Raw genomic sequence first — 26,867 nt, forward strand, 5'->3', positions numbered from 1 at the left:
CTTGTGACGGTACACGTGTGCATCCACCAGGGAGAGAAAGAGAAAGTGTTTGATTGTGTGCCAAGACAAATGTGTGTAAAAGCGCGAGTGCCCGTGTTTGTCAAGGTAGCAACCGCTGAGATAGTGTATGTATGAGTGTAAGTGTTTATCTGAGACAGAGTAAGAGAACAAGAAAGAGAGAGAGAGAGAGAGAGAGAGAGAGATGAGACGGAGAGAGACTACACTACGTGTTATGTAGTAGCAGTATATCGAGTCAGCTATCTGGCCCGTGGGCTGCACAGCTTCCGCAGTCAGGCGCTGCTCCACCATCCCCTGAGTGCGGCACAGCCACATCTATTTCAACTCGTCGTTGACCCTGCAAACTCCATGTTTTTCAAAAAGTGGCTTAAATAAGCCGCAGGGGCGAGCGCCAGACAAACAAACAAACATGCAAAGATGCCATTATTTGTCTGCCACTCTCTCCGACTCCCCGGGAAGGCCGAGGAGCCCACTCTCTCCTCATCGTTGCATGACACAGGGAACGACAAAGAGATGGGGAAGAAGGAGGGCAAGAGAAAGAAAACAAAAACATGAGAGGGAAAGAGTAGGTGTGAGTATGCCTTTATCTATAAAGGAGATGGAATGCGGCTGCAGGGCCTAGCCTACCCTGTATGATGACCCTCCTCCTTTGTACTGTAGTTCTCCCTTCCTATTTTTTTCCTCCACTCCATCTCCCCTCACATGCCCTCTTTCAGCACCAGAAACCGCTCTTTTCCCTCTCTAGCTGAATACCAAACATCCAGATATCAAGAGGGATCGCTCGAGGGAGACGCCTCTAGGAGTATAAGTGACAGAGCGCAGTTGAACAGAGAATCCCATCATGTTGTCTGCATTCCTACAACACTTGGAGAAAACTTGGGCTTGAATGTGCTTATACTTTCTGCGGAAAATAAAAATCTTGTTTCCATAATTCTTTCTTGATATTGTTCGTCAAAGCTTTTTACATTTTGAAAGAATCCAGTGTTCCATGTTAAGGGTGTTTTGAGCCCAGAGCACCAACAGAATTAGTGCTACAAAGCCAATTCTTGTTGAGTGAGTAGAATATAAATGCCTGAATAACACTGCAAACAGAAAACTGTGGTAAACACATTTGAACACTCCATTCTTTCTATGCTATAAGCTCACCTCTTGCTTATCAAAAGAAAAGCACACATTAGCACAATCTCCTCCTCTTCCACCAGTTCTCTCTCTCTCTCTCTCTCTCTCTCTCTCTCTTACCAGGCTGGACGGGACACAAGACAAAAATGTTGCTTTCCTCTTTTCCTCTCTCCAACACCACCACTCCTCCCTGCCTCCCATCACATAATATTTCATGCTACCTCCCCCCCCCACACTCTCTTCTTGAATTAAATGATACTGTTTATACACACCCAGCATCTATCATCCCATTTCACACTTCCCCCGGCTTGTTTATCTGCCCTGGGTGCTGGGGAGACATGAAGGCACACTCTCGTCTTCTTTCTCTCTCTCATACCCCCTTTGCCTTCCTTCCTTCTCTTTTTCCCTCCAACCACTGCTGGCTGCTCGTGGCCATTGATATACGAGGGCTTATTAAGCCCTGACGGTCCTGTTTGATCTACGCTGAGGGAGTTTGGGTGGCAGCGAGGAAGTGTAGTAAAGACACAAGTCATTTACTTCAGTACTTGTTGTCTTATTCTCCTGGGTCTGGTGAAGATCCTGCTTGAGGCAGCTTCTGCCAACTGCTCGCTCTCGCTGCGCGCTTTACCTTCTGTAGCCGTTTGTGTTTGGTAATAAACGTTTGCAAGTGCCGCATTGGGGGTGACAAAAACAAACACTGCTGTGGTATCTGAGTTTCCCAAAGAGTGCGGTTAGGGGACTTGTGCGGCGATCAATGACAGTCTGCTTTTAGTCACCTTCTCAGAATTCAGTACGTTTTCATTCACACAAGAAAGCAGGTTACAGGGAGAAATGAGGTTCACATGCAGTGCAGTAATCTTGTTACTGTAAATCTTGTGCCTACTATATGTATCAGGTCAGTTATTGGATTTCATTCCTATCCCCTACTGTATTTTTTAATCAAGGATGGCTTCTTTTGAGAGAAGAATGTTTTTCCTTTCTATGTGCGCACGTCAGATTTTTTTCAAACCAGAGTCTTCTTTCTGTTCAGCTACAAATTTAGATGTCGTAGTAGACTTTTTTCAGTCTAGTAAATCTGACTATATCCAATTATTTGCAGGATGCACTGTAGTGAGTAACGATCTTTTCTTGAATCCCTTTCAGAGTGACACACTAGAACACACTAGGAGTTCATACATGTTCAATAAAAGGTTTCTCAAAAGCAACGTAGCCCTGAAGTTCCTGTACACCTTTACCCCAGGTAAGGGAAGGAAGGAATTCAGATGTCTGGTTTGCATGAAGTTTAAAAAATGAGATTATTGCCTGGTCTCAATAACCAGGTTACTGAAGAGGGTAAGCACACTGATTGACTCACCGTGTGAGTGAAGCCTGATTAATCCAAGCGATTTAGTTTAAAGGTGGGAGGGTGCTACACAGTTTAAGGAGGGGGAGTACACAGAAAAAGACAAATCTTGAGCGCCACTGATCCAAGCTGGTGTGTCTGGCAGGTGCAGTGAGAGTGTTGTGCAGCGATGGGGTTTAAGCATTTCCTTTGAAGTCAACTGTATCATGGCTGCCCATTGTAGCCTCCTTTGCACCCCCTTGCCCTTCTCAGAGCGGAGTGGGGGATTACTGGGGTGTGGGGGGCTTTAGGGAAAGAAAAAAATGTAAAGCAGCATTTCAAGGGAATCAGGCCTGCTTTAGAGACTCCCTAGGCCATGTGACCAGGCTTTCGTCTCCCTCTTAACTCCAGCCACACTAATCAATCTCCTCTGCTCTCTTCACGGTCAAGAAAGATAGGGAGAGGGAGAGAGACACATCGAGTGCACTAAAGAAAAAGAGCCGAGAGAGAAGAGAAATAAATAGGTGAAAAGTCTGGGATTTGGTTTCGGACATCGCTTGCTCACTCTCCCTCTGTGGTTGCCCATGGCCCAGCTCTGAATATGCATGTCCCGGGAAGTGGAGGAGCCCAGAGCAATCCCAGACTCTCATCCTTCCTGCAGTGAAGTTTACCCCTGACCATCCCATGGAGAGCAGGGCCTCCGCGTTAGTGCTGTTTGACAACTGTATGGGGCCTCCACTTAAAAAGCCCAAAGTCTTGTATAAGCATTGTTAAGAGATCTGCGTGAGGCCCTGCTGGCTGCCGAAATGACAAAGCTGGATCTCTGATGTCATTGTCGACTGATCAAGGAGTTGTCAAGACAAGCTGCAAGGACTTTTCGAGGCGGCCGTATTATAGGACAAGTGGTAATAAAAACAACAACAGTTTGGCTTGCCTCTGCCATTTTGGAAACATTTTGGGGGCAGAGGAAGGGTAATTAACATCCAAAAGGTGACACATGTACAAATATACAGAACAGGCTCAGGCAATTTCAAAACCTTAACCATGATCTATGCTGTCAATCCTTAATCAGTGAATGGAAATATCAATGCATGTATGTGTGTGTCTCTTACATAATTCGCAGTGCTGTCTGTTCCTTCGTATCGGAGCACAGCCAGGACAAAGCAGAGGTACTCCTGGGAACTGGTGAGCGGCTTGTTGTAGAAGCCGGTGTACCTCTTCTCATCACCCACGGTAAAGGTGGTCGGCAGTGAGGCCAGCTTGGCAGCAATGTAAGGCTTGGAGGAATCCAGGTGACGTCGGCGCCTCAGGGCAGGGCCTTCACTTGACTTGAACAGCTGTGTGAACATAGAGAGCAAAGGTTAGGGTCATGTTTGGCAACAAAGAGCAACAAAGAGTCAAAGTGAGTCAAAAATAATAATTAGTAAAGGCACTAGCAAACTACCAAACATTCATACTATATATCCAGGTCTGGTTCTTAGTATGCTCCCAAATAAGAGATAATGAATCCACAAGGAAATGCCCTTTGCTCAGTGATATAACTTTGCAAACAATGCAGCCAAGTTACGAAGTGAGCAATTAGCGCTTGCTACAGCACACAATCTCAGCATGACTGCCAGCTAGCTGAATAAATGAGCAGGAGCACACGTGACTGGGGCATTGTGTTTTCAGCAGCATTTTGTTTTCTGTCAGTGATGTCTCATGTGCTTCTCCAGATGTAGCTTTATTAAATCATTATGTCGGAGGGAGGAGACAATGGCCTGCTTAATGTTTAATGACTCAGGGAGTCCCATCTCTCTCCCTCTCTTGGTCTCTTCTGCTATTTCTTCAGGGAGCTTGAACAATAGCAATCCAAACCAACGAGCCTTGCAGTTTATTTAAAAATGATGATATTAATACTTAGGCATGTCATTTAGCTTCTATTCTCTTGGGGACAAGGAAGACCTTTATTCAATAGAATAATAAGGCAGTCATAAATCTGTATCCTCATTTGAATACCTTGTGTAAAACTTTGTTTGCAGTTGCCAAACCTTGACTATTAGGACTAGAGAGAAAAATGTACGTAGAGCAGTTATTCACAATTACTGTTTGGAAATATGCTACTTGCTTAACATTTACATTAATAGCTAAATAAGATTAAGATTATTCTATTTGTTTCTGAGCACTTATTCAGCAGATGGGTACTGACAGACCTGGCATCCAATCACTATATTCCCTACCTGCCCGAGTGAGTCATTGTTTAAAAATCTCTCTGCCCGGCCACCCCTCCCTGAGCAGGAGCGTCGCGCTAATTAGCTACAACCAGTGACTTCCTACCCAGTTGGAACGGGAGATGCTATTGGTGACCCGTGACCTGGCACATTAGCATATCAGCCACCGGCTGGCACTTACCTCGTCCAGGTCCATCTCGTCTGGATTCTTCCACCGCCGGGTTGACTGAGACACCGGCACCACCACGATGTAGTACCACCTGCCAAGAAAAATAAAGCTTGTGTAAAGAGAGACTGACTGAAGCACATACACGCTGAGATCAAAGCGGGCCAAGCGCATTAATAACACAGTCAAAACATTTAGTAAGACATACTTTCACTGTGAGGCTTGCTGGGCTCAATTCAAAACTTGAGTGGTACACAAGCGGGTCCCACCAAGGTCGAACACCAGCAGATTGGCACTGCATTCTCCAATTAATGGCTAATCACTAAGAACATCTGCCATGTAGACTGGAACAAACACTATTCCAGTGAGACGAGCCTTCAGCTTACAGAGATCCCCTTAGGATTCCCTAGGTTAATAGGACCAGCTATGTGACAACTTGTGTGTGTTCTTTTACTGGAATCATTAAAAAGACCAAAAATAGAAGGAGAAGAAAGACATCAGTCAGACATTTAGGAGGTGAGGGTCAAACTAAGGAGTAAGGTAACTAATGAAGGAACGCGCTTGTGGGTACACAATGTACAAGCATCTGTGTCTGTGTTTATTTGTGTGCTGGCTCTCTCTCGTGATCTCCCCCAGTCTCTTTTCTCTCAGCTCAAAGTTTTCCCCCCACTGCGGCATTCAACCACTTGTAAAATCAGCTGCTGCTGGCAGGGAAAGCAGCTGCTTCTTTCCCCTCTCTAGGCCTTGACTCTGTGATTCAACAGGCAGTCAAGTCTGGGAGTTTGAGAAGACATGTATAACAAGACTCCTCAACCGCCCTCTCTCACCTCCACACACAGACCCCCACTCTCCCATCCCCAATCGCATGCGCTCTTTGCCTGTCAATCTGAGCTGGAGCTTGGCCAGCCCTGACAGCCCAGTAATCTTTTTACCAATCAACCCTGTGCACTCCTCTACTCACATGTGTCTGTAAGTGTGTGTCTGGAGGAAAGACTATACTCGTCGGGGTCAGGCACAATTCTGCTCTCAACAATTTGAGTCAAAAGATAATACAACTCCACCTGATGTTAAAAGCCTCGATTATCATCAGCCGCTGTGTCATGAAGTTGGCTCGGATTAAAAGTTTAAGTTTTAAGTTTCAAAATAAATTTTGATTAGATACAAGTGTGCCACTTGTGCTGCTGTTGCTGCAAGTAAGGTTGATCAGTGTTGCAATTGCATTAGCGCCCAAAAGAGGACAAAGTGTCCGTTTAGGGGCCCATGGTCACAAACAAGCCCCAAAATATTTACATTTCAGTAAAAATTCAGGTGTTTTCTTTCTTGTCTTGTTTTATTAGTGTTTATATATTTGAACTTTTTATCAAATGCAATTGTAAATGCAGATTTTTTTAATCAACAATGAAATGAATCAGTGATTTAACTACTGCATGATTGTTGTTTAGCATATTTGCACAAATGAATGGCCAAACAGTGTTGCCTAATCTAAATGCCACTATTTGCTATTTGGTCTTACAATTAACTGGTACAATTAACTGGTAATAATGTATGGGTCCCTTAAAGGGCTTTACAAGACACTTAATTGGATTGCTCACTGTATCAGCCAAGAATCAAACTTAAGCTACATTATTGCTTATGCTAATGCAGGAAAACTGAGCCTACAGGCTGACAACAACCATCATCTATGAAGCTAGTCTGTGCGCACAGTTGCAAGTGTACTGACCTGACACGTGTAGTGGTCTGGACCTTGGGCAGGTTGATGGTCATTTTGCCACCCTGAGCCTGATGTGTGCTGGGCTTAGTCTTGATCAGGTCTGGAGCAGTGCGAATGGACACCTGCTGCTGCAGACCCCCAGCAATGTTGCCCCTGCTTGTCAGCACAAAAGAGTAGTCTGTGTCTGGCTGCAGCTGCGCGATCAGCTTCCTCTTCAGGTTTCCCTGCACCTCCACGCTTTGCTGGTTGTACAAAATCTACGAGCACACAAAGGGAAACTTGGGGTTATGGTTTAAGTTAACATTCAATTCACAAAATGTTTATCCTTCAAACAAATGTAGTACTCTATTCTAACTCCCTCCAACACACAGAGATGCACACATGGACAAAAGCCGTATAGTCCTAAGGGAGGCACCCATCTCATCTGACACCTCATCTCATGTGCTCCAGTGTCACTTTTGCCCATTGGTGCATACCCAATAGTTCTTTACACTTCAAATTGTCTTTGCTCCATTACTGTGGGGTGGGAATTGATATAATATAATTCTGACAGATTACATCTCATAAAATGAGCCTGTTCTGGCTTTTCAGATTTTTCAGTGCAAAGTCAATGGATCACACCCTGGTGAAAGTGTTAACAGCTAACAGTGTGTCACTGCAATCAAATTATGTTACAATTATATGTAAAGTGCATGTTACACATTGTGTAAAAATTACAGTAATACATTTCCAATGAACAAAATCCTGTTACCATTGTTGTCTTATATTTTGGTGTTTGAAAATTAGGGATTTTACAGGGATACATAGTTAGTGCAATCATTTCAAAGTCATCATTAAGGAAAAGTCTATGTCTTTGCAAATTGTGAACAGTGAAATGTTTCACCAAATCAAATTAGGATTGATGAAATCTCGATACTGACCTTGAAAGGCACTTGGGATTTGTAGTTTGATGGCAAATCCCAGGTGAGGAGGACAGAAGTTTTCATGACTGCTTTGACACCAAAATTCAGGGTGGGAAAATCTAGAGTGGGAAAATTGTTCGATTAAAATCTCAAGTAAAACATCTCTTACACCACAAATTGTAATCTCTGCGATTAATAGAATTTCACACTACTGTACAGAATATTCCACGGCAATACCTTATGACCAAACTTGACAAGCCACAGGGGGTAGAAAGAACATCAACAATCTCATTCACGCTTGGTTATACATCACACAAAAATAGCCTTTATTTCCCGAAGCCTCTTTAACTTAATACACCCTGTTCACGACAAGACATGCGCAACAGGCAGAGATCTTTGTGATCATCAACCAATGGACAGTATATGGCAGTTGGAGTGGCAATATGTGTCTTAAATTAGACGTCTCTCACAACTATAATTAAGAAATCTTACATTTAGAAGATTATAAAATGCATGAGAAGGTGCACGCTGGATATGCAGCAGATTTGTGTCTAATGGGTGGGAGGATGAGGAGGCATGGTAATGTGACTGTAGCGTGTAATGAGATTAGTACTCTATAAATCAATAAACACAGTGCCGTACTGTACTGAGTAGTAGATGAGAAAGACGGGGCACTGATAAAGACAGAAAAACAGCCAGCTATAGTGTTCAAATCACAAGCAGGTGATATAATCTCCCTGCGTATGCTCACTTATGTTGTGCAAGTGTAACGATTATTTGCGCCTGTATTAAAGCATGATTCTATGTTTTCAAATCAAACATCTTTGGCATGTTTATGTATTTATTTCAGCCATGTGTCCTACCATTGGACATGGTCCTGCTCTGAATGCTGGGGCTGAGGGGTCCTCCGCCCTTATTGGTGAACGCCTGGACCCGGATGTCATAGGTGGTGTCAGGATTGAGGCCCTGGATAGTCATGCGCGTGTCGGCCGTGCGGTTTGTGCTGTTCTGCTGACTGTTGATGTCCCTGTACACAACCATGTAGTATACGATCTTCCCGTTCCTTTCGGCTATCAGCGGGGGCTCCCATGTCAGTTGGGTGCTGGACTGGGTCAGTCCTGTGACTTGAAGGTTGAATGGGAAGCCCGAGGGCACGTCTTCAGTGGTGCTGATCTCCTTCACGTAGGCCTCGCCGCTGCCTGCACGGTTACGCGCGCTGAGACGGAAGATGTAGGTGGCGCCTTTGTGCAGCCCAGTGACAGTGTAATGGTCGTCGGTCTTTCTTAGCTCGCGTGGGGTGAAGTTTTCCTCATCAGTGCGTTTGTACTGCAACTGATAGCCCATCAGCTCACCCACCATTTCCTTAGGGGGTTGCCATTGGATCAGGGCTGTGTTGCCCATGGTGGTGCTGATCATCATAGTGGGCTTGCCTGGCACTGAAAAGAAGATTGAAGTAGAAACAAAATAATAAGTAAGTTTTTATTTTAAACAACCCTCACATTACATTTGAAGAGTTCAACATTTTGGGAAACATGCTTAATAAAAGAGTTAGATAAGAAAATGGATATCATTCACATATCTGTCTGTTGAATATAAAGCTAGAGCCAGCAGCAGGTTAGCTTAGCTTGCCACTGAAACTGGAAACAGCTAGTTTGGCTCTATCAAAAAACAAAATCAGCACCTCTAAAGCTCAGTAATTAACTCAATATGAAGGTTACCGGCCTTGCTCATACCCCTTCAACAGCAGTTATGGTAACTAACTAGTCTGGGTGTTGAAGCTAACATACATGTACCATCCTACTAACACGAACACCAAATGCCCGTCACGTCTTCTAATCATACAACAACGGTAAAGAGGTTATCAGTTTTAAGACTTGAAGATAATAGCACAGTATTCTCTGTAAACACATATTCTTTGTTGTACCTTGTTCATAACCTTGATAAAACCAACTCTGACCTGCACCAGTAGTGGTGATGACTTTAGCTTTGCTACGAGCTCCGTCTCCCTTGGTGGTGTAGGCTGCTACAGTGACAGAGTAGGTGGTTTCAGAGTGCAGTCCACCAATAATGGCCTCCTGCAAAATGGAAAAATCACAAGGTCAGAGTTTAAAAGGAATCAGTGAGTCTGAGTGGGACCGCCTCAATGGCAAAACAAAATTAAAACCAAAACCAAAAGCAAACCCCTCTCACACAAGCTCCTATCCCTTCACAGATCACACCAAAATAAACCAATATGAGATTTAACCCTCTGCTGTGTCCACTTGTAGTTTCTTGAACAATTTGCCTATAACATGAAACTAAATGTGAGCATTTCACAGAAAAAGGTTTTCAAGGCACACAAACAGGACCGGGAACTTTTCTTATTCAAGAAAAGCTCCCGGACCCGATCGCAAGGCACACTCTGAACCCAATAACCAACCAACCAAATGAACATCACTAGTGTATCAGTGTTCATGTCCGCTGCATTGAAAAGCATGACATTACACCCAGAGGAGCTTCGGATCATCACTACACTGCAGACTATAAAAACCCACAAATTGTACTGTTCTGACTGTGGGAATTATTGTAAAAACCCGTAATAAATCTGAAAGATAAACAGACATCAGACAGATGTTACACGTTTCATTTTCTTATTCATTAAGGTAAATTCTTGGTGTTTATTGTCCTCTGGATTCCCATGTAAGTTGGGTTGAACAGTCTCAAGAACACAGACACACTAAGGTGGTCAAACAAATTAATAACTCAACAGCAAGGAACAAACAGACAGCAGTAAAAAAAAAAAAAACACACAACAAGCAACACACTGTTATTGGTAACCTGCTGGAGTGCTGGCACTTACTTCACCAGACTGCATCCGTCTGAATAAAAAAACACACCCACACACGCTGGAATTAAACACTTTGAGCTTGAACAAAGCCCATATGTAAACAGACATATGTGAATTCACATACTCACTGATGCATATACACTGTATATAAAACACACACTAACGTCTGCATGCATGGACAAAGAAAACATGAATGTTCACGCAAACAATGATAAACGGAGACACGCGCACACACTCGATACCAAGAACAAATTAGTGCCTGCGGCTTGAACAAACATTCTGGAGTTGTCTGTTTGTGACGGGGGCCACTGAGAGGACGATTACACCAATGCCTACAAGCCTTCCTGCACACTTCTCATACTCAGAATTATTATACGGCTTTGCCCTTATGCTGTATCTCTAACTAATGAAGTTTTAATTTCCTAACCATAGAAGAACCTTCAATAGTGTATATAAGCCAGCTCTCTAAGACTATGCGTTTTACTGCCCCTCTCTTTAAGGGACATTTGGTGCTCCCATACTAGCCTTTAAAGGGAGACAGGGGAGAAATGCTAAATTACTGCATCATAAAACCATTTTAACTTTATGGAAGAAGTCCCATTACTTTAATCACACAAAATGGCTTTAACAGTCTCAGCAGTGGCAGCCGAAGAGATCTTTTTCCCTATTCTGGCAAGGTCAAATCAGGTCTAGTAACACTTTTAAAACTCAGCAGAAACAGAAAAGGCAAGGCTTTAAAGTTTCCTTCAGAGCAAATGCTTGGAGCAGCACCAAAGGGCATTACAGAGATTATCAAGTCTACTAGTTATAGAAATGGATTCTGGGACTACTATCTTCACTTGGGCAGCATTATTTAAGCAAATATATATGCTTATGTTTTTGTTGTTGTTTTGTGCATAATTATCTGAAATCCTACTCTCTGTGAACATGCCATGGGTCAATAAGAAATGCTAATGTTTTTGCTGTTGACATCTGTCTGTGGCGAGTCACACTACATTAGTTACCTGGCACACAGACTGCTGTCGCCAAAGCATGGCTGCTCAAGAAAAATAAAGATGTATGAGCAGATGTCTTCCTCTGACAGCGTCTAGCTCTGTGTCTGTCAGGTGCTAATCAACACATTAGGAGGAGAGGGAGAGGAGGCAAGCCTGACTCATGCCATGTGGGTGTAGCTGATGGAATCTGGCCATGTGTGCTGTGCAAAGAGATTTCGGTTTAACAGGCTGTTACAAAATAAATAAAATGATCTGCTCGCATCCCGCTTTTGTCAAGAAAGAAAACATCCAGTGTTTATGCATAAACAGGTGACCCAAAAAAACTCAGCATCCGTCAACATTTGCAGGTGGTCACTGGATTGATTAACCACCTTTCTATGTTTTCTGTGAGAGAGGGAACTAGAACCTCAACTTGCTTCAAATAATTGTTTAAAAACATTTTTATTTTATTTTTTTACTTATTTGCCCTTGCTTGAATGCTAACTACATTATGTGTTATTCTGGTAGGTTTTTATTGAATTTCTGACTAGGAACAGCAAGTGGTTCTGCATTTTTGCTCGTGCGATACGACATCTAGGTGGTAATAAGACATAACAAAGGGCTGCGTGACAGCCATGGAACAGTGAGCTGCCATCCAAGAAAATGAAAAGAACATGAAAGGCTGGTGGCAATCTTGGAGATGTGTGGCGCTGATAAAACACACAGCTCCTCTACTCAGATATACATGTCATCTGGAACAGTAGGGGAGACAACAGGTTAGGCGAGCCTGATTAATGTCAGCGTCACACTGGGATGGTGACACACAGCCTTTGACTGCACTGTACACTCAGAGATGGGAGGAAAGAGCTGCATGCTCACTGCAGTAAGTGCTTCAGATCCGAGTGAATGCCCAGCTGTTCCTACGAGTTTGTCTTCAGGTAAAATGTTGAAATATAAGACGTCTTCGCGCTAATCATTGGACATAATCCTCATGCTGTGTGGTTGGAGAACATCCCTTTTTATGAATATATAAATCAGGAATCATTCAGACACACATCTCTTGCTGTGGTTATGATGGGGTTATGATCTTTCAGGAGGATTCACACAGAGTGGATTATAAGCATTACACATAAATAAACACACACAACTCAAAACACACCAAGCACACACAGCACCCCCAAATTGCAGAGTGGAGAGGAGCCTGCCCTGCAAGACAACCCAGCAGCACACATGAGGGTTACTCACATGCTCCGTGGACTCCTCAATATTCCACTGATGGGAGAGAAAACACGGGACACAGGATGGGGAGAGAAATGAGTCAGAGACAACACAACAGGAAAAAAAGCACTAGTCTTTTTTTCACTCAAAGACTGATGATTGTTGGTGTCAACATGCAGGAGAAAAAACACAGAGGGAGAGATTGTGATGGAAGTGAAGGGGTGAAAGAAAAAGAAATGAAGACAAGTTGAGTGGCATTAAACAAATTTGAGCAATGGTTGTGAAATTCATTATTGTTTATAATGCACTGCCTTGTTACTCACCCCCCCCCAAAAAAAACCCTGCTCTCTTCCATAATCACAGAAAAATCTATTCAGTATGATAACTATCTCACGGTGGATATGAAGCATAACATATGCAGAATCTCTGAAGCATTTCCTCTTTTCAGAAATGGAGGTAGGGCCTTTTATTCATTATATTTCAATATGTTTTCAAAATGTTCTCCTTGCTCACTGCGCTTGGCCAAGTGATTCCCGAGGGAAGTGAAAGCCCATTTTGTGCCGCGGGGCTTCGTCGGTGCCGAGCGTGAAATCCTATTACCAGTGCTGCTATGCTAGCCCTGTGACATCAAACCCCATCGATGCAGAACGCAACCGCTGGTGTTTACCAGCAACTCCAAACACAGTTCAGCTCCTGCAGAGGAATTCACTGATGGGTGGTTTGGCTGACAAGGGGCAGGCAGGATGACACTGGTGACACTGACGTGGAACAAAATGGAGAGGAAGCTGTGATGAGGTGGGTGAGGGTGGTGGTGGCAAGCAATTAATTACATTTAAACATTCGGGTGCGTAACTACAACAAGAGCTGCTGGTGACGCTGGGCACACTGGGAAAGATGGAGGAGACTGGCAAGCAGTGATGGGACATGAGGGGGTTAGGAGTCAAATGAACCATCAAGATATGCAGTTAAAGGTTTGGTTCACTTAAATTAAAAAAATATATTGGTATCAATCTGTGCAGAGTTTGGATTGTATTTGTCCAGATTAGAGATATCCATGTTTGAGAGTTTCATAGGTTGCCCTGATATAATACAATGGAGGTGAATGGATTTCCATTGGTTTTGCACCTAATTGAAAAAAATCTACAGCTATGTACCCTTTTCGTCTATGAAGTTAACTCCAGACAACATTAGGAGTCCTCATTCAAATATCAAAGCATTAAAGATGAGACTAACCAGCTGTTCGCTACGTTTACTGGTAAGTTGTCTCTTCTGCAGCTGAACGTTTTAAAAGAAGAGGACCCTGGGAGGCCCTTAACAACATGTTTTCTTGGAGAAATGTTATTATGCGTATGCTTAGTTTACTGTAGACCACCAATAAAGGCCTGGACAATTAAATTTCACTCGCAATATTGGCAACCAAAATTGCATTGAGATGTATTGTTCAGCCCTTGAGGCAGATATGTTTCATAAAAATATAGCAAATAAAAACAAATATATATATATGTTTTAGCTAGCATCTAGACACCATTCAAAAAGGGAAAATGTCTATTTTGTAATTTAGGTGGCCTGGTCATTTAAGAAGAAGAACATTAAGTGTATACATTAGAATAAAGATTTCAGGACAAAAGTCAGTAGAGTTTCCTGTCTTCCTGCTTGTCCATCTTTCCCTTGTTGCCTCTCTCAAAACAAAAGGAGCGAGCCTCACACACCGCTGATTCATTGTGCACTGGAGAGACGTGTTCATCATCCTCCATTGACCGCTGGCATATGAAAAGACAAAAGACCAAAGTTCTCCGCCCGCCTCCCCTGCATATGGGTCTCCATCAACAACCTGCTCACTGAAGCGTAAGCAAAACCTTTGTATGGTCCCAGTTGCAACTGGTCGAGACACTTGCATCAGAAAATGCTGCCTCATGCTTCCCTGATGTAGCGGGGCACTAAAGAGGACCATTTAAGAACAGCTGCTACTTAACTCCATGAACAACGGTTTGCGGCGTGCCTAATTGCTTAATTTGTTTACCGTCGACTCCACTCAGTATGTCAACAGAGCAGCGAACACATTAAGGTTCGCAAGAGTTCCTATCTCATCTTGGGCTTAATCCCTTTCTATCTCAACTGCTTTTGCTTTCTGCTTAAATCCATGGGAGAATTATAAATTATACCCCATTTTTATTTTGAATGCTAACGCAAGCTGAAAACACATCATTGCTGATAAGCGTCGTTTGTGAAAACGAAGCGGTATAATTTGCAGGCGAGTGAATGCAAATGTGATGACATGGGCTGAGATGTGTGGCTATAAAAATGGGAACGAGGGGGGGAACGAGTGATGTGGAAGAGAAGGAGCTGTCATGATTGATGGAGTGAAACGGGCTGAGGTGCTTCTTTTCTCTTTTTTTTTCAGATTCACATTCAACTTCAATCTGAGGCAGTGAAGGCCGTAGATGCAGTGAGGCATTGCCTCGCTCGCTCCGACACACAAACGCACACACACACACCACAAAAACGCATGAGTGGTCAAACAAAATGAACCTGGAAAAGTAGTGCTGAATAAATGCAAACTTGTGCAAAACAAATTATAGAAACACAGACAGTGGCTAATGGCTTCAAAATCAATCAATCAATTGATATATATATTTTTTTCTCTAACAGATGGCTATATAAAACACATAGGCCTATAGGTTGCTGCGAGTGCAGAATGATGGAGCACTCTATGTGGTGTGGAGTTGCCCACTCAGGTTCAGGCCAACTTCTCAATAGAAACATGGCTAGAACGGGGTTGATAACATCACACTGTTAACATGGCCTGTGGTTTAAATTTAGCAGGGAAATGAGGGCGCTGTGTGGGCTCCTGCTTGAAAAGAAAAGAGGCGCTTTAACCACCCACGCACACGCAGGCTCTCCTAGTTCTCCTCCCAGCGTTTCAGCTAACCCTGAGAGAGGGTGAAGAGGAGAGGAGCCAGAAACAGAGAGACAAGATGAGAGGTCATCGCGATTTTGACAGAATCTGCAGTCCAAAGAAATCTGCTTAGATTTGTGATTGAAGCCTAAGGTCATAGCCTTGTGCTATGTTGTGAGAGCTCTGGAAAATGTTGTTTTGTCCCTCCTCACAGGCTTACTGTGCATTCAATGCAGGTGAAGGGGTGGATATGGAACTGATTTCACAACACATTTGGTAAATTCTTGAGAGAAACACTAGAAGAAAATTGTTTTTTTCCTGTTATTCATCATCAATTACAGGTGAGCATTTGTGGGATTTGCATGAGTCTAGGATGAGTCATGAACTCTTTTCAGCCAGCTGGAATGCCTCCTGCAAGGTTGATCTAACAGTGAGCATGTCTGCTCATGTTATCTGCGCGTTTTTTTCCACTTGTTGTTGGTTTACGGGAATGAAAAAATATGTGAGAAAAGGAGGGATTGTTCTAAAACCAGTTGAGCGGACGTGGACAAGGGAACGTCGGCTGACTGTGTGGTCTTTAATGACGTCTGGGCAGGTCCTTGCAGGTTGGCTACTCGGCGCTGTCTCATAGAAAACAATCCGTTGAGATGACTCAATCAAGGGTAACCAACCTGCACGCAAGCCTCTGGTAATTTAACAACCGGCTTCTCAGGCAGGAAGGGTGCAAAAGGAGGCCACGAGAGAAAGGGAGGGGAGGAAAGGAAACAATAGGAGAAGGGTGGATAAATGCAGGTTTCTGCCAGGGAGGAAAAGGTGAGTTTAAGAGGTGTCCTGGAGATCAAACTGGAACATGAGAGCCATCCTGAGCGTCAAATTGCAGCGTGTCTTAGTGTTTATTGTGTGAACCTGGCACAAATGAGACATGGCAGGGAGCATTGTTTGCAAAACAAGTAGGGTCGTGTTCAGTTTGGTTTTCATAACGCAAAACAAAGTCACGCTACACATGTCCCAAAACACTTCCAGGAAGACGAGAAGCCACCGTGTTTTTGTCTTCTTTCAGATCAAAGGATGCGGCCCTGGCTGTCAAGAACTCTATTTCACAGTCACATAAAAGTGACCTGTCAGTAGCAGCTGCCAGAAAATACGGCAGTGAAACAAAGGTGTTGGGCTGTGTTTTGGAGTAGAAGGTGGACCATTTAGCCAGATGTAGAGACATGGACAACCAGAGCCTCACTTGCACAGTTATTTTCAGCTCTATCTGGCCAAATTTACCGTAATGTTAATTCTATAATATAAAGTTGCATGAGAGATGTGCTTGGGTCGCTTGACAAACACATTATGTATTTATCACTGAATGCCTGGTTACACTACTGGGATCAACAAGCTCCTACTTAGCCTCACTTGGCATGTAGCACATCTGACATGTCATTTCAAGGTGACTTTGACAGTGCTTCCTCTTCTGTAATGATCAGACTGAAGACAGCGGAGTGTTTGCCAGAGCAAATGAGGGTTAATACTTCACTCAGGGGAATCGCAGTTTGCACTGCCTGGGAACTAAACCAGCAACCTGTTGGTCTCCCTAAATACGTCTGCAAAGCATTTATTGACAAATGCTGCTCAGAGACCTACTTTTTTTGTAGTGTTCCTGCGGCCAGGGAGCGCTTACTTGTTCAAATGAGATGTTCATATGTTAGGCCATCGGGGGTGCGAGTGAATGCGTGTTCGTGCAAATGTTACTCCCGGCAAACAATCAGAAGGAGGCTCTTAAGCTGGTCTCTCCTCTCCCGAAGAGAGGGAAGAAGTAAGACTGGGGTTTTTGGTTTTAAAATATTCATGAATCTCTGAATCCCTCTTAAGGATTACAATCTCTCATTCATCTCATGGTGTCACATAGCTTTGGGCGATTCGGAGCAGCCTGCATTAATGTGTTCAGGGCGGTGTCAGGAAAATAACTCTAATTTATAAACATGGTAACAAGGCAGTGCATATGTATTACTGCTAAAACCCGCAAAGAGAGGTGCATTGATTCCACTAAGCCCCATCCTGATGTAACACATATAAAATATTTAATAGCTATTACTGTAGAATTAGAATGGATCTTGTTACGACAGCTAATCCAAAGCTCTGTGAGCGGGGTACCAATTTAGAGTCAAATGTCACATGTGGAAAAAGATGAAAAAGAGAGGGGGGGACACTGCAGTCGACAGAAAGACAATTCCATGTGTGTCACCGGGTATGGGGGAAATGAAGTGTGAACTCAGAAAATGGAAGGGAAAACGGGAGCGGTGGAGAATGAAAATAATGGGAAATGAACATAAGACAGCTATCGACAGTGAAAGGGAGACAGAGAGAGACTGAACAAGAGTAAGACATCTCCCAGTACCTGTGCCTCTGGCAAAGCAACGTCCATGATGTTAGGCTGGCCTCTCGGTTCGCCGTTTTCAAGCCGAGAGAAAATGACTTGGTAGCCTCGGATTTGGCCGTGCTGCTTCCCCTGCATGGGCGGCTTCCAGGTAACCCGGATTGCAGTGGAGTTTATGGCCTCAACCTCGAGCTTCCTGGGTGGTGCTCCAGGCACTGGAAATTAGAGGGGAGGGGAGTTGCAAGAGGTAGACAGAAAGAGAGAGACAGGACAGGGTGAAAGATGGAGAGAGTCATGAGTCAAAATATGCTGAGTTGGTGATTTTCCTCACTCGACTGTGTTTTGTTGTGAGGAGTCAAAAGCTATCACAATAACGACTTCTGAGTAATTTTTTATCGACTTGAGTGCTCTGTGGAAGGAAGTGATACTAGATTTGGTCAAGAATCAAAATGATCTGCACTCAGTTTAGACCGTCTATAACTACCATGTCCCCAAAACACCCTACAGCGGACTGCATGTGGTCTAGCGGTGTCTGTAATGCCCTTTATTTCGGTATGAAATTAGCTGTGTTGCAACATACTTCAAACACATTAATTATAAAGGACTCTCTTACGAAAAGCCACTTTCTATCACAGTGCAAACAAAACGAGGAACAAGTGAGAAAAAGAGGCAAGAGCTGCTCCACTTCTATTCCTCCACCAGAAGACAAGAAAACTAGAAGAAATTTAAACAGTGAAAACACAGGAATGAGGTGCAGAGCTTGGTCCCATGGGTGATGAGCCTTAATCTGCCATAGATGTAGACATCTTGAAAGAGAAGGTGACCCACTGGCATACCACTATTGTCTCATTAACTCAAAATGTATCAACAAGACAGAGAGAAATGTGCACAAGAGGTTGAAGAAGAAGTGAAGGGAAATAGTGACAGGCAGCCCCAAGCAAAAGAGTGTGAGAGCACTCTGCTAAAGGGGAGGTGTCAACCTACCATCTTCTTTAGTCCTCATCCTCACTGGGGCACTCTCAGGGCCCGGGCCCACATCAGTGTGTGCCCTCACCCACACCTGATACTCAGTCCACTTCTCCAGGCCCTCCAGCAAATAGCTGTTGGCGTCGGCACCGATGCCCATCACCTCATGCCGCTCCATGTCCTCCCCGGCCAGGGCCTGGTAGCTGACTGTGTAGCGCACGATGGCGCCGTGGCGGCTAGCCGCGGGCGGGGCCACCCAACTCACCTTGAGGCTGGTGGAGCTCAAGCTGACCAGATGTACATCCTGAGGGGGGGCGGATGGGGCTGTAGGGAGGGGAGCACAACTACATGGACGGGGGGCACGGATCAAGCAAACAAAAAAACTAAACAAAAACACAAGCAAACATAAGGCAAAAACTATGGAAGCTTTTTGCACAGAAGAGAATAAGAAAATGACAATGTAATATTCAAAGTGTAATATATTTGAGTTTCACCACCTATAGACCTAAAGTGTGCATGAAAAAATAAGCTACATATTAAAAGTGAAACTATAATTTTCTGGCTCCTCTGACACTATCGAGTAGATTTCTGTTTTATTTTATTACACTGCATATGCATGCATTTTTTTCATGAAAGCCTAAACAGAGGCAGACATCACACATTAAGTGTTGATCAGGGTCCAGCCATGTTTTGTATATGTCATCTACCTTGTAATGAAAGTCTATTTCTGAGCTGGTGGAATCACAAATAATTGTCCCTCATACTGTCGGCGATACTTTTATTACAAGTTTGAATGTTACATTTTTATTTTGTATTATACTGAAAACAAAAAAGCTTCCATACTAAACAGGATGCTGCCTCTGGACTGAGAGATTGGCTGCAAAAACACATTACCAGGCGAATGCTGAAGCTGTGTTTGGAACTGCATTTACGTGAGAGGCCATGAAACTACAGGGTGGGATGAACCGAATATAAAATGTGCCAAATTTGTACAAGGTTATGTTTTTGTAAAGATGTAATTTGTCCCAAACTGCCCTCTCTGCTGCCTCTCGCAGCATGCAGAGGGAGCAATAAACTGTCCAGAGATGTGCGAGTGTGTGAACAAGTGCTTGACAGTGTTGACTGGTGTTCACAGATGCAGAAGCTCTGGGCTTCAAAGTGTTTGTGAGACACTGCTCAGTGCTGCAGCAGAGATACACTGGGCTGTCAACAAAGTCATACATAAATCTATCATTTTATGACATCCTGGCTATTGTCAACATCTGGTTGGTAGCCACAACAATGGAAAACAATATTGATATGATTTCTGCTCTGTCATTAACCCCTTGGATTTCAATGACTGCAAACAAACAATGTAGCAATGTTGTAGCGATACGGTTTTGGTTTTAAAAATACTGTCCAAAAGGACATCAATGTGTTTTTTAATGTCAGGCATAATATTCAGATTCAATTCTATTTGGTCCACCTCACCCTGCTATGTTTTATAATCAATAACTCCTCTGGCCCGTCCCAGTATGTGTAGAATCGGAAATAACAGAGTTAGAGTTAAGATTTGTTCTATAATAATAAGATTACTGCAATAAATATGACTATTTACAACAGCCACAGCCTAGAATATATGTAAGCTCACAAGTCCAGAGGTAAAAAAAAATAAAAAAAATAAACTATTTAAAAATAGGGAACAAGAACAATGAAACCAAACACAATAGCATTCATACATTTCATGCATCTAACTCAATCACAGAAAAAGAAAATTCAAACCAAGGTGTTCTTACAAAGCATGCCCATGACGTTTCCTTATTTTTAATAAGCAGAGCAATGAACAGTTCCCCTTAAGTATGAATCCAATAAACTAATGCCAAACCTTTCCAAAACATTGAAGCAGAACAGAAGAGGACTGTGTCTCCTCAGGCGGTCCCTGATCAACAAGGGAGTGGACAGGAAGCTACAGGGACCGAACAACACCGCGTGTACTACAACGAAGGTGACAGACGGAATCAAAGTAATGATAATGATCTGCAGAATAAATTGTGGTATTGAGGTCCTGATGAAAATTCTGCTAGTTTAAAGTCAAATTGGACGAGAGGAGGACAACAGCAAAGGAAACACATGACTTCAAAGCAAGACAAAGAGTTGGGCTTTAAATAGAGATTGAATTATAGATGAACACAATAAAAAAAAACCTTCCTCCAAATGATGAAGCTCAATATCAAATATTTTTAATGTGGTCTTCCAGATGGTTTCCATCCCGTGTCTGTTTTTTGCCGTTGGAGATAACCTTTTGTTTAAAAATCTGATTATGAATTGCACCTTGAACTATTGAATTTTAATTACCTGAACCGCTGTAAATGAGATAATTCCATGTTCCGTTGTCGGTAAAGCATCATGCAACTTTCACAAGTCCTAAACTGAGTAGCAGAGTTGAAGTGTTTCATCATATATTTAAACAGCCGAGTTATGTTCATTGCTCTGAATCTTAAAAAAAAAAAATACTAACCATTTAAATGCAGCACTAGAAAATGTCACACTTTTCTTCTGCCATTTCCCTCAGAACCCTCTGAAGGCTGCTGCTTATTTCATGCACACCAGCCTCCTGCTGCATGAAATCCAAATTCTGTTCTCCAAATGATGTGTCCTTGTGACTCCTGCTGTCAAGAGGCCCAAGGACAGACTCATCACCACTCGTGATCTCAATTGACAGTTATATAACTCTGTGGTTGTCAGAGGTGTGAGCTCCTCAATGATTGTCTCTGTTCTAATAGGGAAAGATTTCACAAGGACATATCATTACATTCTTTTCTTTTCAAGACTATTGCTGGGTGAAACGTTACACATCCATGTTAGCTCAAATGAAGTCAAAATCTGAACTTCCTTTACTGTTCTCCACAGTTTTTTTTTGTCTACAACAGCCAGATAGTGTTGCAAAGCTCTACCGTGCAGCATTTTGCAGCATATGTGAGTGTGTGAAATCAGCTGTTACTAATGAACGTTAATTCTATGAGAAACATGAAGGCAGACTAAAACCAAACATGTCTGTTGTAGGATTTGTGTGCTCTCTGCAAGCTAGTGTCTGTATCAAAGCCTGTATATAAGAAGGCCTGGACTCCTAAAAGATCAAAGATATTTTGTGAGGACAGAAGCTCCACTCTGTTCTACCTCTGAACAACGGCAGTGTTTTTGTAGTTCCAACAACTCCAACCGAGTGATATGTCTTCTCTCTAGCAGATCAGGTCATATCAGTTTCGTGATTCCCTTTTTTTTCCAGTTAAACTTAATTTATTTCATAGATACAACTTAATAATTAACCACCATTACAACCATGTGGACCTTTTGTTTTCAATTAAATGCAGTTCTGCATAGTGGCACAATTGTACTGAATATGTGTGTGAGGTGGTACACGCATGGTGCCACAACAGCAAAACTCAGCTGGCATAGAGTGACATTTTGAGTGCTGGCACTAGTAATGCACATAATGATATAAGGCAAGAAATGACAGCACACCTCACAAATGTGGGAACAAGACACATTTAACGTACCTTTGACACTGAACTCAGGGCCTGCCCTCAGATAGATGGACAGGAGGGTTAGTGTTGGTGACAGGGGGGAGGTGGTGGAAGCGTGAGGCTGACCGGGTTGGCTCCACTGTCAGCATTTTATGTTGTGTTGAAATTGACTTGACATTCAAGTTGCCAATGCAGTCTGATTTTAGCTCTATTAAACTCAACTTTCTCTTGTCTAACCTGCTTCAGTCGGCTGTCGGTGACCGTTGCTTTGCAAAATCGCTGGTTAGTGGACAACAAGGAGGTAAGACAATGGAGAGAAATCATAGACTTACTGGACTGGGCGGTGCGAGCCTCGACGGGCTGAGTATAGACGCCTAAACCCATCTCAGAACGGGCTGCCAGCGAGAAGCGGTACAAGGTGTCAGGCTTTAGACCTTCAACAGCATAGGAACCAGCTGGGTTGAAGGTCACATGTATCTGGAGGGTTAGATGTTAAACAGAAAGATGCCACTCAATTAAAGTCAAAGTCAATTACACAAGTCTTTTCACGTGTTGAGCCACTGGGGTAGTATTTGTTGTATCGTTAAAGCCTCTCCTTCCTACATGCCTACCAAGTAAAGAATGCAGCCAAATTTAAGAGCAGCTTGTTCCAAAAACAAATTGTCCTCTTTACAACTGGTGCAGTAGTCCAGCAGAGTGAACGAAGGGCCGCAACACAGAGAGACAGAACAGAACAACTTTGCTGTCTGTTACTATAGTAGATCTTTCTCATCGCGAGTTGCATTACTACAACAACATTGCTTCAGCCAAGGCTTCCCATTCAGATAAATTGCATCATAAAGAGAAAACTAGTTCATACAATAGTTATAACTTCACGTTGTTTTTCTAACCTTGTTCTCCGAGCCAGTCTCCCAGTACTGCAGCTCATACTTAGTGATGGGGTCCTGTACGGGCCACAGCCACGTTAGCATAATGCGGCTGTCCAGCTCGGCTTCGGCCTCAAAGCTGGATGGCTGGGCAGGAACTGGGTACACAGGGGTGAGAGCACAGAGGTCGAAGAATTAAAGAACAAAAAAGGCACATTACTAAAGCTTAATGTTCTCCAGTGTCTGGGAAGGCGTTTGCATAGCAATAGCCTTATGAGCCCTTTCACACAAGCTGTAGGTGCATACATGTATTTATTATTATTGCTGATTGCTATTGTAATTAATACCTTTTACGATTTTGGAAAAAAAGGCAAATTTAATTCAATGTAGTCTCAATTATGAAGGTTGGTCTGGAGTTCTTCACCCAGTGGACGTTGACTTGAATATTTCTTACACACACAAACCACATGATCACGTTCTTTATAAATTAAATGTGTATTGAACTACTAAACTACTAAATTACTCAACGGACAAATACATTAATAAATGGGGATACTGAATACAATGTCTCGACCAGGTGTATGATAGCCAATTACATTATTTATTATTTATTAATTAATATATTATTTGCACCGTTCAACAGCTGAGAGTTTAATAAGAAGCACCAGGGTTGATTGTGAAGCAATTCCATATTAATTCTAATTTTAGACGTGTATCCTCTCCTCAACTCTTTGTTGTGAAAGCTTTTAACAGACTTTGGTCAATTCAGAGAGTATTTTCAAAGTCTCTTTTCTTTCAATAGTTGCTGGAAGCCTGCATGGTCTTTATGGTTTTATAGACTTCTGCCCAGGGGTCCAATGTCACTGGAGCAAAACGCTAACCACTCCCATCAATAAAACTCTTTTCTTTTTATAGAATTAGAAGATAGAAGATAGTGGCAATAAAAAAGTAGGATGGGGTCCTAAATTGGCCAGTTTGTCCCCAAGTATTCTTCTTTGAGTTTCTGTTCGTCTGTCTTGAGCCAGAAATCACAATTCTTTGTCAACATAGGTCAAATAAAACACGTAAGCTAACTATAGATACCCTACTTAAACTGCTACCTTATCTAATATTACATGTTAGCATACTAGGTGGTGGTAACACAACTGGCACAGGCAAAATGAAACATTGCACACGTGCACATGAACATATACACGTTAATAAACACAGAGACGATCGTAGTGGTTGGCTGCTCACCTCCCTGCTGGGTTTTGACTTGCAGGATGTCAGAAGGTGGCCCGTCACCTACCGAGGTGAAGCCCAGCACCCTGAGGCTGTAGGTGATATCAGGAGTCAGGCCTGAGATGGTAGTCAGACTGCTGTCATCGGTGTTGTGTTTCTGCCACGCGCTGAGCGGAGCCGTCATGTCTGAGCTGTAGTAGACCCGGTAGCCTCTGATTTGGCCGTTTGGTTCCTCAGGTGGTTCCCACTGTACCAGCATTGTGCTGGCACTCAGCATGCGCGCTTGGACGTGCAGAGGAGGTGAGGAGGGGGCCTGTTCACCGGTGCGCGTCTCCACAGGGTCGCTGTGCGGCCCGCGGCCAATGTTGTTGACAGCCATGACACGAAACTCATACTCAGAGTAGGGGCTAAGTCCACCAATGCTGTATCGGGTAGTGGCCACACCTTCCACTTCCTGGAAGCCATTGTCTGAGGACTTGGCTCTGTACTGGATCATGTAGTAGGAGACGGGTTCTGGGTTTCCAGAGTCCCAGGTGAGAGTCACACTGGTAGCTGTGGTCTCAGTCACAATGAGGGAGGTGGGGGGCTTTGGCAAGGCTGAGGAGAGAGAAGCGGGGTATTAGCTTTGATATCAAGAATGGACTTTTAGGACGTGTGGCTAATTTGAGAGAAATTGGATGTCTGACACAGACATGGCTTGGCTGGTCATGTAATTCTCTGTTCTGTAACTCATAGCACTGAAATGATAGTTTCATAAGCTAATCCTTATAGTGCTGTCAGCAGCCATTATCCACAAATGAATAGAAAAGCAAGACTGAAATCCCAATTTTGTGTTTTATAACCGGCCCGGTCACGACTGACAATTCAAGAAAATTGCAAGTGGTTCCTGCTGTGACTGTATAACAAATATAAACAAAACAGAGTCTTCATTGTGGCTTCCTTGAAGAAGGGGGTTTGCTGTGGTCTTCCTAAGTGACTGTGTATCGATCAGTTGAGTGGAAATTGGGATCAATACAGAGAACAAATTATAAGAGCGGCTGCGACAGGTAGATACACACAGGTGGGTAAGGCCACACTGACGCAAACACTTAGATACAGAAAAAAAGGATTCAACAAACACAAAGAAAGAAACATACCAGCCCTGAAATTAACGGTCATTAGACTGCAACAGACTTTAATTTGGACCTCACAGGATCAACAATGGGGCAGCGATGGCTATGTGCAACGGTTTCCGAGGCCCTTTGAAAGTAGTTTCTTATATTTCAAAATATTTCATTATCAGATCAGTGGGTGACTCGAATGAACAGCAAAAGCAACACAGGTCGTCACAACAACAACCTCCAACATAGATACAGCAGCAGAAAGAGCAACTCGTCTGAACTGATCTGATCAACGGTCCTTACCTTTGACAGTGACCTGAGCAGTGGCTTCTATCATGCCCAGAGAGGAGATGGCCACACAGGTGTAGTTGGCTGACTCGCGGATGTTGGTGACCTCCAGCACGTTGCGTCCCAAAGGCATCTCTTCCTCCTTCGTCAGCTCCACCTGACCCATCGTCCACTTAACGTAGGGCATCGGCGAGCCCACTGCCACACATGTCAGGTTGACGCTGCCGCCCGGCATCACCTCTTGATTGGTGGGTGGAATTGAGAATCTGGGTGGGACTCTTCGCACTAAAGGGATGAAGAGAGGCAAACAATGGTGAATAGGTAGGATAATGTCAGATGAATATGATAGATTTGTGTTATTTCATGAATGGTCTGGCCCCATGACAAGGCTAAAATTTAACTCAGGAAAGCTAATCAAATGGAGGGCTGATCGCTTTTGTCCTAATGTGCAAGCAAGCACAATGGGAATAATAGGCTTGTTACAAAATGGCTCTGGAAATTCAGAATAAAACTTTGAGGGGGTGTTTTATCCTTGAGCCTACAAAAGGGGATATAATAAAAAAATAGCCCTGAGACGACGTCTGGCCCTCTTTTGTCAGAGTGTCAAATGGCAGCGAGAGTTGCATCATTGAGAGACCCCGTGGAGATGGCATTGTTTGATTTCTCCTCCCGCTCCCTCTCTCTGGCTCCTTCTGCTCAACCTGTCTTTCTCCCTCTCTTTGTGCAGTTCTGATATGCAGATAGGCTGACATTAAAAAGGGTTCCCATGGAGACTAGAAGGGCCCGTTGACGTCGCCAGGGACAAGGCAAACATCGATGCAGCATCTCCATGCAATGCTGAAAAGCTGGCCCAGAATAAACAGGCAGCCAGCATTTACATATGACTTGTTTTCCGTCTAAATAAAGACACACAAGAAATGCTCGCCGTATTTACACTCTTCAGATCTTTTTCTGGTAAACTTTGGCAACCATAACAAATTTATCCGCTTGACATGGCAAAGAAAACTTAACTTCACAGTGTTCTGTAAACATACATCAGTGTCAGACCTGTTAAAGTTACGAGACGCTGAACATTGTCATAGTAAGTGCTGAATGTTGGAAGGAGGAGCAGTGACTTCTTCAACCTTGATTATGGAGAAACTGAAGCCAAGCCAAACACTCAGCTCCCTCGTGAGGACCAATTATTGCTATCCCACGAC

General features: G+C 43.4%; 1 protein-coding gene across 1 annotated transcript in view; it reads right to left on the minus strand.

Moving 5' to 3' along the window:
- LOC306733474 (receptor-type tyrosine-protein phosphatase F) overlaps window positions 1–26,867 on the minus strand; it is a 120,310-nt gene that overhangs the window by 34,292 nt on the left and 59,151 nt on the right. Inside the window, exons 7-19 of the mRNA XM_079214718.1 lie at window positions 25,684–25,953; window positions 24,296–24,877; window positions 23,084–23,217; window positions 22,526–22,670; window positions 18,709–19,014; window positions 17,746–17,939; window positions 12,494–12,520; window positions 9,405–9,522; window positions 8,311–8,883; window positions 7,466–7,566; window positions 6,555–6,802; window positions 4,850–4,928; window positions 3,571–3,795 (exon numbers count right to left, since the gene is read on the minus strand). Coding sequence (XP_079070844.1) covers window positions 3,571–3,795; window positions 4,850–4,928; window positions 6,555–6,802; window positions 7,466–7,566; window positions 8,311–8,883; window positions 9,405–9,522; window positions 12,494–12,520; window positions 17,746–17,939; window positions 18,709–19,014; window positions 22,526–22,670; window positions 23,084–23,217; window positions 24,296–24,877; window positions 25,684–25,953 — 3,002 coding nt within the window. The remainder of the gene's footprint in view (window positions 1–3,570; window positions 3,796–4,849; window positions 4,929–6,554; window positions 6,803–7,465; window positions 7,567–8,310; window positions 8,884–9,404; window positions 9,523–12,493; window positions 12,521–17,745; window positions 17,940–18,708; window positions 19,015–22,525; window positions 22,671–23,083; window positions 23,218–24,295; window positions 24,878–25,683; window positions 25,954–26,867) is intronic.

The sequence above is a fragment of the Taurulus bubalis genome, assembly GCF_910589615.1.
Source record: "Taurulus bubalis genome assembly, chromosome: 1".
Lineage (NCBI taxonomy): Eukaryota > Metazoa > Chordata > Actinopteri > Perciformes > Cottidae > Taurulus > Taurulus bubalis.